A 12,176-nucleotide genomic window follows, 5' to 3' on the forward strand; every position below is an offset into this window, starting at 1 on the left:
AGCTCGGGTGACTTGTCCTTCTCCTCCCTCTGCCCCTCATTACATCTTTGTATAGTTCTGGTTTCTGCTATGTCATTAAACAGAAATCACTTAGGAAAACACAGGTCCTTTACCTGAGAGCTGACTCCCTGCCTGAATCACATCCTGGAATAACAGAGATGCATCGGACTCCCTTGGAGGAGTGTGTCTTCTGCAGCAACCCTCTAGCAGAAACTCCTACTTGAAATCAAGTTCTGCTCCTGAAAGGGACTCCCCAGATCTCTCTAGAGTTAGAGGAAAGAAGCATACAAAGTAATTTTCTCTTACAACAGTTTATTCAGCATGTGCTCTGAGAACCTAAATGATCTGTTCTTGAAAGAATAAGGTTACTATGAAGAAGTTTGGAACATATACTAACCCTCAGAAGTTGGACAAGATCTGGAACCCAGGAGTTAGGCAGACAGGGTAAGTAAGAGGTGCTGTTGCAACAACTTTACAGTCTGAAAGATAAGGAGGAACAGGTAAGTGAGGTAAACTGTTGGGATGGAGGAAACTGCACCAAAAATAAACAACAGCCTGGATCCTGAATTCTAATGAATAAAGATTGCAGTAATTTCCTTAGACTTGAATTTTTCCAGGCCCCTCTCAGTGAATTCTTTATTTACATATACTTTTAAGACAGTAATACAGGCTTCAGCTTCTATCTGTAGTTTAGTATCAGTTTCAATGTATTTAAGAAAATAAATGCTATCGGGGAAAAAAAACACAGAAAAAGAAAATTGCCTAAATTCGTTTTATCTGCTTTGTTTACATTATCCAAAAAAACAGTTCAAAAGAAAAAATATATTAAGCTAGCTTATTTATGCTCTAGGCCTTGCCAGAAATCACAACATAAAAATAATAGGTTTGCACTCACCCTGAGGGAATAGTAACAGTCATGTGTTCAGTCTAATGGCAGAGCTTGGTCATGCCCCTCAAGAAGCAGATTTAGTTTCTTTAAAGAGGAAGTGCTGAATTGCTATAGCATGCATCATACACCTCTAGGCCACACTTACTTAAACTAAAAGAATTGGCTTTCCCATTGTGAAAGCTGTGAATTAGGAAGTGATGTGCACAGATAATTATTTCTGGATAGACCAGGTGCAAGCAGGGTGCACATGCTCATCTTGGTATCAGTCAGATGCTCTGCACCTTTAATGCTGCCCAGAACTTTGGAAGAATCGAGATTGGGCCTGTTTTCAGACAAGAATGTTTAGGGAAGCTAGACACTGGCAAGGTACAGCCTGACAGCAGAGTGCTCTCTAACATTCATGTCATTCAAAACATACCACTTTTTCTATTAAGCCCAGTATAGTGTAGTAACAAATTCATGCCACGAGATGGAGCTTTAAACCAGTTGTAATGGTGTCTCCACAAAAGCAAGTCTCTCTCTTGTAAAATAGGAGCAGCAATTTTGTAGCATATTTAAAATTTATTCCAAAAAAATACATAGTATCCAATTAATCAGTGTCATTATGATGAAGGATTATGGAATGAAGTTATAAGAATGTATTTTCCTGAATACAGTCACAGTAATACACTAAAGAGACACATAAAGCAATTTAAAAGCATTTGCGATGAACAATGGATGGGCCTGCTTCATCATATTCCTGTTTGCTGATCCACATCTGCTGGAAAGTAGACAGAGAGGCAAGGATAGAACCTCCAATCCAGACAGAGTATTTACGTTCAGGAGGCGCAATAATCTGTTTAAGAAACAAAAAAATCAAATACAACCTTCAACTGTGAATAAAATACATTTGTTGAAAAAAATTACTAAAATAGTTTCATTTGATGCTAATGAGAACACTATATGTATATGTACTTGTATTGCAGTAAGCAATAAAGTTAGAAAGGTTATATTTAAATCTGAGACTTAAATTCTCGATTTCTCTGACTGACTCAGCCTACCCAGCTAGAGTAGTATATTTGCATATTCATGACCAGAAATTAGAAAAGGGGAGATTATTAGTCTGAAAACATGTAATGATAGCCATTAGATCTTGGAAAAATAATCGGTCTATGGAATACTTGTTAGTATAGCCAGTAAAATGTTTGCAAAGCAAAGAAGGAGAATTTGGGGCAGCAGAAGGAAGACTGGCTTGTCAGAGGCTCTCTCTTTTCTGATGCTGTAGGCCAAGGACAAAAACAGCATTTCCTCTCTCATCTCCATCCTTCAGCCTAAAGGGCTGAAGCAGCTTACTGAAGCCCCAGAGGAAAATTTAYGCTTCTGATTCCACACTGTCCTTAGTCCTTGTTAGGGCAGTTTTGCAGAATTCAGCATGAATAAGGAAATGTGAAGAGAGAAGCCTGTCTTTTACTAGCAACAAGCTCAGGGTGATTATTTGCCAGAACATATACTGACAATTTAAAATATCAACAAAGCAATTTGTTAAGCAATTAGGTTTTTTTGACAAGTTTGTACATGCCAACTCAAATAGTCTACAAATAATTGCACTGTACCTTGATCTTCATAGTGCTGGGAGCAAGAGCAGTTATTTCCTTCTGCATCCGGTCAGCAATGCCTGGGTACATTGTTGTGCCTCCAGACAGCACATTGTTGGCATAAAGATCCTTTCTGATATCTATGTCGCACTTCATGATGCTGTTGTAAGTAGTTTCATGAATGCCAGCAGACTCCATGCCTGGGGAAGTTAGAGCAGAAGCAACTCCATACAGAGACTTAAAATTGTTAACACAGAATCACCAACATGAAATGTCCCTCTGAAAGATGCCTGTCTTCAGTTGCTGTGGAAATCTGGAAAGTCATTCTGCAACTGCCTAAGTTATTTGCTGTCCCTGGGGTACAGTCTACCTCCCCCTCCTTACTTACACATAACTCCTCCATAAAAAGAAAGCTGGGGTAGTGGAATAGCCGAGTTTCCAGTAGGCTCTTGCAGACAACCTCAAATGGCCTAAGAATTCCTTATATGGTTCTGGAATCATTCGTTTTCTTTATTTTTTTTTTAATTGAGCCAGCTCAGAGACAGAACGGCCAAAATACGTCCTAATACCTCTAAGTATGCAACTACTTTATCTATTTCTGAGCTGAAATTCCGCCCATTGGCAGAACCTACACTGGATTCCTGTGTGACCTCATTGCAAGCCTGCCTTCAACAGTCGATTAGCGTAGCATTAAGTTGGCTTTGCTCTGCAAACATAAAGCACCACAGCTTCAGGATTCTGAGCAGTCTTTTGGAACAATAAAAGTAGTGCTCCCCAACCCCCACAAGCACATTCAAACTACAGTCCTCACACTGTTTAGGAAAGTGGCTCTGCAGCCACTCTCAGGGAAGCTGACTACATAATGTACAAATGGCTTGGGCCCAAAGCCAGAAGTGAGGAATACACATTCAGGGTTTGTTTTGGGAAAGCATTTTGTCTAACCGTTTGACATGAAATTCCTCCCACCRTATTAATAGTGCTGTTCTAAAATATTTTGTAATGGGCCCTAGGACATACTTAGGTATGGAAGGAAGCAAAAGAAATGAGGAATTTGATATTTATGGGCAGTTTACCAATACTGAATAATCATTCAACCTACCAATGAAAGATGGCTGGAAGAGGGTCTCTGGGCAGCGGAAGCGTTCGTTTCCAATAGTGATCACCTGACCATCAGGAAGCTCATAGCTTTTTTCCAGAGAGGAAGATGAGGCAGCAGTAGCCATCTCATTTTCAAAGTCCAGAGCCACGTAACACAGCTTCTCCTTGATGTCACGGACAATTTCACGCTCCGCTGTTGAGAGGATTCAGTCTTTAGAATGGCAGTCAGGGAGGACCAGACATTTTGATACAGACTGTTCCCCTTCATTCCCTAGCACCCTCCCCATTTTTTAACGAAATTCTCCTGCAGACTTGCAGGGCAAGTACAACTTTCCTGTTGGATTCCTTTGTGTTTCTAAGCAGCTGTAGAACCACTGCTATTCCTTCTAAGGCCATTTGAAACATTACACATTAAAATCACTCTCCTCCTCCGTTTGCACTATGTCCTTACCAGTGGTCACAAAGGAATAGCCACGTTCTGTCAGGATTTTCATGAGGTAGTCTGTCAGATCACGGCCAGCCAGATCCAGACGCATGATGGCGTGCGGCAAGGCATAGCCTTCATAAATTGGCACATTGTGGGTGACACCATCCCCAGAGTCAAGCACGATCCCTTTGAGAAGATAACACAAATTGTTCATTCTCAGAGGCACAGAAACATGCTTATCTGTTTAGAATGCCCGTGGCACCTTCCCCAGAAGCTTACCTGTGGTACGTCCAGAAGCATAGAGGGACAGAACAGCTTGAATAGCTACATACATGGCCGGTACATTGAAAGTCTCAAACATGATCTGAAATGCAGTTAAAATAGTTACTTTAACTTAAATTAGTTACTATTGTGTTTGTAGTTTAGTTGAAACAATACACTGAAAGACAGGGAAGAGACAAGCTTTTCATATTTCTTAAAGACTAATAATGGCAAGGAAGAAAAAACACATCTAAATCTAAAAATATTTATTCCTTAAGATATCCCTCTGCATCTGGCCTGGAAATATGACTTATGAATACAGATGTATGCACACATTAAAGATAATTTTGTAATAGGCCTGGGCCTTAAAAAGGATCAAGATAACAGCTTGGACAGACCAAGTTCTCACATTCAACACTGATTCAAAAAGAGCGTGCAGATTTGACAGATGGTCACTATGCAGTATCCCACCGTCTATAACTCAGTGATGCAGACAACTGCACCGTCAAGTTGGCATGACTAACTGTAACGAACAAGTTCACATCCTGGTGAATTCACAAAATTGGAACTATTCTGTAGTATGAACTTACCTGGGTCATTTTCTCTCGATTGGCTTTGGGATTCAATGGTGCTTCCGTCAGCAGAGTTGGATGTTCTTCAGGTGCAACACGGAGCTCATTATAGAAAGAATGATGCCAAATCTGAGAACAACAGGAGAAGCCAAAGGAAAGAAACACCATCACCAATAGCTCAAAATCACTTCCAGTCAGCAGCTGTGCTCCAGCACTCTGACTGTCTACTAGAGAGATGTTACTGGCATTTCTCATGAAGCTGGTCTTAATGCCTTCATAGAGATTACCAAAGTGACTGGAAAAAAGAAAATCACTGTCCTCCAGTTTTACTGCTAGCAACAGATTACTTTTTAAAAGACCCACAGGTTAATGAAAATAAATATGCTATCCCTACAGTAGAAGAAACAGAGGAGGACTGATCTGATTGCAGCAAGGCTATTTCACTCTACATTGCTCTTCAAATACAATACAAAAATGTGGATCCTGGTTCTGTCTGGATTCTTTTGCTCCATCCTGGTCTTCTGCTGATTTACATAAATCAAGGGAACTGTCTCATTTCAAGTCAAAAAAGGAACTCCATGAGCCAATATCATTAGGACCCAACTGTACAAACACATTTTTCTTTCCATCTTTTAAACAAACTCTCAAGAAGCAATATCAATACTGACTGGAAGTGAAATAGTTTCCTAGCATCCCTTTAAAGATGTGTATTCTAGAACATACAGAGACTCTTGCAGTAGATAATCAATAGGTAATAGGTCTCTTGAAGACAGTTTCTTCTTTTGGTTTGTTGAGRTCAGCCCAAGAAGTCATTAAAAAAAAAAAAAGTGCAAGTGTTTTGTGGAGCTAAAAGTCAACAAATGTTCATCACCTCCTCATAGCTAACTCATATTCTTATCAGCCATAAATTCTGAGGCCAAGTGGGCTGCAATGAGGAAGTTAACACATCAGTAAGAAGTAAACCATAAGAAAGTTTCTAAATACCAAAACAGGTTTATTAAGCTTGTTTTCAAGCTGGTGGTGATTACAGAGTAGTTTGCTGATTATGTCTCCAAGATTTTGCTATCCTCCCTAATAAAACCTATGATGCTATGAAAATCAGTAAGTCCTATGTGGCTTCATACTCTTCAGCAGTGCATTGTGCTGTCATGACCACTCTGAATAGCTCTGGCTCCACAGCACAGCATTAAATAGCGATACCATCTTATTTATTTCAACAGTACAGCCTATCATAAGACACACAGCTCTGGATGCCTTTCATCCAAATACTGTTTCTGAAATGGATTCATTTCCTCTTAGTATTGCTCTTTCAAACATGAAAACACACATCTGCAAGGAGTGCCTTTCATATCAAAATTACATTTGAATCTTCAATTCTATTTCCTCACTAGTAAATTGAGGATATTGTTATTTTTTGCTTTACAATAGTTAGCACAGATGTGTAGCTCAGACTGGAGGAAGAAAACTCCTAACTATTTTGATGTACACCCAGTGATACTTGAGTTTGAGATGCAGATTAACCTTTGCTAATCTGGCTTCAGTTGCTAACAAGCTTCTGACTAAATTATACTTGACAGCATGGCACTTTGATCTCCAATTTACTGAGTAATCTGTCAACATTAGGTTCAAGCAGGCCTACCAGTGATACATATCATTTTTCCAATGCTGAAATACCTTCTCCATGTCATCCCAGTTTGTAATGATGCCATGTTCTATGGGGTATTTCAAGGTCAGGATTCCTCTCTTGCTTTGAGCCTCATCGCCAACGTAGCTGTCTTTCTGACCCATGCCAACCATCACACCCTATCAAATGACACAACAGGAGTTAGTCTCTCAAGGAGAGGTGTAACAAAGTAGTTAGAACAAAGTATTTATAACRTTAACTGTCAGATAACCCCAGCTGCCAACGACAGCTACAAAATACTTTCTGAAAGCTAATGACTGCAGAATTACTCATTGTTCTTCAATTTCCAAAATTAAATTTTTAGTTAACTTAAACCTCTGGAGTTCATGTTACTACCGTTTAAGCAAGCAGCACAAATACAATGTTGAATTCATCGAGATAATGTAGACAATAGGGTTGTCTTAATGATCGTAATTATTTAGGGATGAACTGTCTGCTGAAGTATCACAGAGTTAAAGTGGAGAGCAAAATTGTGCCATCTAACGGTCAAGAGTGAGCAATACACTTTACATTTCCCAAAGCTTGAATTTCAGTATTTTTTAAGTCTTGTTTTATTTTTAACACTAAAATATTGCCTTTGGAGATACAAGGAATTTAAATCTACTGGTATAGGCTTCATTTTAGGTATTTTCATGGATCTCATAGTGGTCCATGGACCAAAAGTCAAAAACTGCTTTGAATATGCTGTAGTCTCTTACAACACTGAGGTTAGAAATACTGGAAAAAATAAATGTAGATTAGGATGCTTTGATTGCATTATGCTCTTATCAAAATTTAGTCATTACATTCTCCAAACTTTGCCTTCTCTAAACTGTCCTGTCTTGAAAACAGGCAACCTGGATTTGCAATTTATGATGAGACGATGTTTTCATCAGGGGACTAATGCCATCTGTGATTTGTTGTCAGGAAAGAGATTTTCTAGAAGTCTTCAGTATTCTTTCCCCCATCATGACTGTGTGGCTTATTTTTAAACAATTAATACCATTCACACTGTCTGCAGAAAAGGGTATTTGAATACTTTTTTAATTACGGTAATGCCCCAAGGCCTCAGTTAGACCTCCAGCCTTAGGTCCTATACTGAAAGGCATATATTTCTCCTGTCCTGAAGAGCTTAAAATGTACKTCCTATGTATATAAGTGCCACCCATATTAAAACCAGTTTTCATTTCACCAGGTCCTTGCACAGCACTGAGGCAATTAGTGGATCTTAAAACTCAGCAGCCAATTTCAATTTTTGTGGCCTACCCAACTGCTCTTGTTCGTGCTAATGATGATCTGGCTCAAAAATCTCTATATTTAATGCATCAGTATTTTGCAAACTGATGAAACAGACTGGAATATATCACAGGCTCAAGTGCAAACTCTGAAACCATAGAATTTCAACCCTAGACAGGTGCTCATTTACGATTCCTTAACAGGAAGCTGACTGAAAAAAGTTTCCTTCCTTTCTTATTCTCTCCACATCATTTATCACCAACTTTTTCAGCAGTCAGAATTTCCAGATACTTCTCTGTAGTTTTTTCTTTTTCTTTTTCTTTTTTTTTWAAAAAAACTTGCTTTACTCAACAAATTATCCAGGTGACCTAAAATTAAGGGCAGGAAGAAGACAATGTAGAAGGGAATGAAAAAATTTAGGATTCTGCTGTCAAGAAGAGACATGGTTGGATTCAGGTGGGTGCACTGCTAGGCTCCTTTTGCCTGAAGATGCTGCGTTACACAGGCTGCTCAGGCTGGGCTAGCCCCAGACACAGGAGAGGATGGATCTGGGATGGAGATCAGGGCAGCAAGGCCTTCTAGAAACCCGATACAGAATAACCAAACCAGTTCATTACCTGATGCCTGGGTCGACCCACAATGGAAGGGAAAACTGCTCTTGGAGCATCATCCCCAGCAAAGCCGGCTTTACAGAGCCCTGACCCATTGTCACAAACAAGAGCAGTGCTGTCCTCTTCCTCGCACATCTTCTATGTCAATGTCCTTGGGTCCTCTTGAGAGGAAACAGCCCTATGAAAACAGCAGGAAAAGGGGGGGGGGGAGAAAAAACAAAACAAAACACACTCAGGTACCAAAACCACTCCTGATCCCGAAGACGGAGACTGCTGTATGAAAGGGACCAGCACTACCAAGTAGAGGTATGACCATGGTTTGTAAGAACAAGGCTGGAAGGACACAGGAGGGAAGAAACTTCCTTTGGAAAGTGTGAGAGTTCTTGATCATGTTGGCAGGAGAGCTGTATGCACAAGAGCTTATCCAAGGGGACTCCAAAGGAGACTTCCAGTCTTGCTGCATGGACAGACAGACCATTAGCAAAATGTTACCTAAATAGCAAATGTCTATCTAAATTTGGTCAAAAAATCCACTGCTGGGGCAGGGGAAATAGATAAAAGAATGCTGGACTGACAGCTGCAAAAACAAAGATTTCTTTATATCAGATTTAGCACAACACTCCCCACTTCTCTATCATCCGGACGGAATTCTGGCCCCTGTGGAAAGCCTTTAAAGGTAAGAGCACTTTACCTTCACCATTCAGTCTTCAGCTTCCACAAGACAAACCACTTAAATACTAGTCAGATACCAGTGGTATTTTAATGATACAGATATTAACCCACTGTGTCAAGCTGGCCAATTACATTTACATTTCCCTTTTTAGAAGAGGAGAAATGTTCCTATTCAAAAAAAAGGGGGGGGGGGGTGTCCAACCTTCCTCTAAGCCATTCAGAAAAAAGATCCTGTCTTTATAATCAAGTCAGAGAAGTATGTGTTTTAAAAATAGGCCTTAGCATATGCTCCATCACCATTTCAAAACAGCTAAATTGCACTTGTAAAATAACAAAGCAATTTATGTTGGCTCCCTGACTCAGTAAAACAGAAACTGTTTTCCTCCTCAAGCAACAAAAGATAGCATGGGTAATAAAAATGTTTCGACAGGTTTGTATTAAAGTCAGTTATAGAAGCAATCATTGAATAGCAAGACTTCAGAACTAGCTGCCCAGAGTTTACAGTGTGGTAGGGGAATCCCTTGACTAGTTCTGAGCCTTGGCTTGCATGCACAGTTCAGCAACTGCAATGTGTTAACAGCTAAAGGAGGCAGCCGTGATCCACAGATCCAGCTGATTCCACACACAGTCACTAAAATCGTCTGCCATAGGAATGCTGGAAGTGCAGCGTGAAGAGGGGGACAGGGTCAGTGAGAGCTTTGGCTGATGAGAAAGGGAACGGGAGAACGCTGTTTAGGCTCTACAACAGATGGAAGAAACATGGACAGTTTTCCCAAATCCTCCTTTTGAGATACTCCGTCGCTCCACAGCCAGACGACCTAGGGACACGGCTGCAGCACAGCCTCTGCAGGCTGCCTGAGCACAGCTCACAGGAGACATGGATAGGGAAATCCTGACCTGACCTGCTCCAGGTATTTTATTGCTTTTAATAGAAATGGAGAACAGGTTTGCAGTTTTTCCATTTTTAAAGCTCTTGAGAAAACATGTTCTTTCTGTTTAAACAAATGTTTTTGTACTCAATGGAGTACAATTGTTATCTAACATGAATGAACAGACTGGTTTAGACAAACCATTTCCTAATTAGGAAATAGGCTTTTCAACCATCTGTTTTTGGAACAGGGTTTGAGGTCAGGGGGTTTGCTCAAACCAATGCAGCTAATGCAATGCCAAAAATCACTTGAGGGAGGGAAGAAGAGGGGGTAGGAAAGGCTACATTTCTGAGCTTAGTGAGCTCTTAATGAAAACCATATTTAGTAATAAAACACAAAAACTTGAAGAAATCAAAGCTGAATGATTTCAGACAGACTCTCCTGCCAACCAGTGAGTTACAGTTCAGGATTGCTGCAGCATGCAACAGTAACATCCTACAGCAGCAAGCATCACTCAGCATTGTGTAATAAAGGTAATTTTCTCTCCCAAATAATTAATATAGCATTTAGCTTCTTACTTCTGTTTTCCATCTAAAGATAGCCAGTCACCTCACCAAACTCCACAGCAACCTGTTGAAAGAACTCTAGCCTCACAAGAAATACTGTGTGCAACCTGTCCCTTAAAGAAGTGTTTGGCATTTTGCAGGACAGTGGTTTCACACACACAAAGACAAGGAGAAATACACAGGCATCCTCATTATATCATATTAGATACTGCTATTTTGCATGCTTTTCAGCTCTTTTACAGTCACATTCTCCAAACACTTTCTTAAAACACATCACCTTACACTGAGTTAATAGTATTGAAGCAAACCTGCTAAAAAACCCTACTAGACAGCAGGCAAATCCACTCCATGCAGAATCTCATTCTGTCCAAAACTAATACCCCAGGGTCACTCGGGTTAATTTGAACACAAACACAACCGTAATTCCAGTGGTGGCATTACACAGTCTTTATACTATTGCTTGAGTGTCAGTGGAATCAGCAAAATCGTAAGGTAGAACTTTATTTCCCTTTCAAAAGGGCTATGAAAATAAAGTCAATAAAGTATAGATATTACAAGCAATTCAATTCAAAATCAATTCATCTCTAGTAAGAAATGCATAAGCAAAGTACAGCACAACAGCACATCCTCCTGAATAGCTTCCACTTGACCGCATTTAATAGAAGTCCTCCAGAAATCTGTCAGCTGCTGTTGGTTCAGTCCCACTTACCCTGACAGCGCTGGGCTGGGGACAGCTGCTCTGGGATGGTGCACTGTGTATCCGAAAGCTTGGAGGTTATATAGCCCCTTCAGCTCTTCTCCTCCCACGAGCCTCCCAAACAAGGAGCAGAGACAGACAGAGACAGAGCTGAAGTTTCTAACAAAACCATATAGGGACCTTATTACAAAAACCTCTAATCTGGGTGGCCACAGGCCCTGGGTCTCTTCCACTGCATTCCAGTGCAGAGCTCATGAAACAGGAGGAGACTTTCAGCTGTGTAAGATAAACACTTTAAAACTTATGGAGAACTGCTAAAATGCACTGAGACAGAATGTGCCCATGCTAGTCACCCTCAGGCAGAAAGAGCATGTGTTCAAACAAGAGGTCTAAGCCTCCACAGTAAAAATCAAGAGAGTAGAAAAATTGGAAGAACAGTCATTTATAATAGGGAAGGTGTTTTTAACAAAACACTTGACTTTCATTAAAGATTGTGACAAAGACAATGAAAATATTTCTACTAACCTAAACCGCTGCTGAATTTTGCTATGAATTCTATTTAAAAGCTTGATGTTTCAATTTGTATGCTAAATATTGCCCAAAGGCTTAGGCGTAACAGAGACTACCTGCTCTTGTGTAGGGATAGAGTGAAGTCTTCGCAGGTTGAGAAAATTTTTTTTTAAAAGATTGTTATAATCCCCTTTGGGTTGTGGTGGGTTAGAATCAATCTTCTCTCTCTGTCAAGTTTGTTTCCAAATGCTAGTAACTGTGGGCCAACTTCATCCTAGTGTAACTCCGCTGACGCCACAAATCTGGAGAGCTCTAAATTGACATCTCAAATATATCCTTGATAAACTTGCTGAATTTTATAACCTTCAGCTAGCTTTGCAACTGAACATATTTTTAGCAAATAAAGCAAAGGTTCTCACTGTACAAGCTATTTTCGGAGCGGGACCGGATTTTTACAGCTGTAACCAGCTGTTCTCTAGACAGGCTCTAGTGGAGGAGCTTTTTCATGGTCAACAATGTATTATCACTAGG

At 40.1% G+C, this 12,176-nt stretch overlaps 2 protein-coding genes across 2 annotated transcripts in view; both read right to left on the bottom strand.

The window, feature by feature from the left end:
- Positions 1 to 295: 295 nt before the first annotated feature.
- ACTA2 (actin alpha 2, smooth muscle) lies at positions 296 to 11,237 on the bottom strand. The gene is made up of 9 exons (XM_085324719.1): positions 11,148 to 11,237; positions 8,338 to 8,509; positions 6,496 to 6,624; positions 4,840 to 4,950; positions 4,268 to 4,352; positions 4,013 to 4,174; positions 3,563 to 3,754; positions 2,482 to 2,663; positions 296 to 1,724 (listed from the first exon to the last, which is right to left on the bottom strand). Exons 2-9 carry the CDS (start codon positions 8,464 to 8,466, stop codon positions 1,581 to 1,583), a joined length of 1,134 nt encoding a protein of 377 aa, XP_085180845.1. The 5' UTR covers positions 8,467 to 8,509; positions 11,148 to 11,237; the 3' UTR covers positions 296 to 1,580.
- LIPA (lipase A, lysosomal acid type) overlaps positions 11,161 to 12,176 on the bottom strand; it is a 126,543-nt gene continuing 125,527 nt past the window's right edge. Inside the window, exon 13 of the transcript XR_014898196.1 lies at positions 11,161 to 11,249. The gene's annotated coding sequence lies outside the window, so the exon portion shown is untranslated. The remainder of the gene's footprint in view (positions 11,250 to 12,176) is intronic.

Source organism: Rhea americana, unplaced genomic scaffold (assembly GCF_003343005.1).
Source record: "Rhea americana isolate MKP2758 unplaced genomic scaffold, rheAme1 scaffold_93, whole genome shotgun sequence".
In the NCBI taxonomy this organism is placed as follows: Eukaryota; Metazoa; Chordata; class Aves; order Rheiformes; family Rheidae; genus Rhea; species Rhea americana.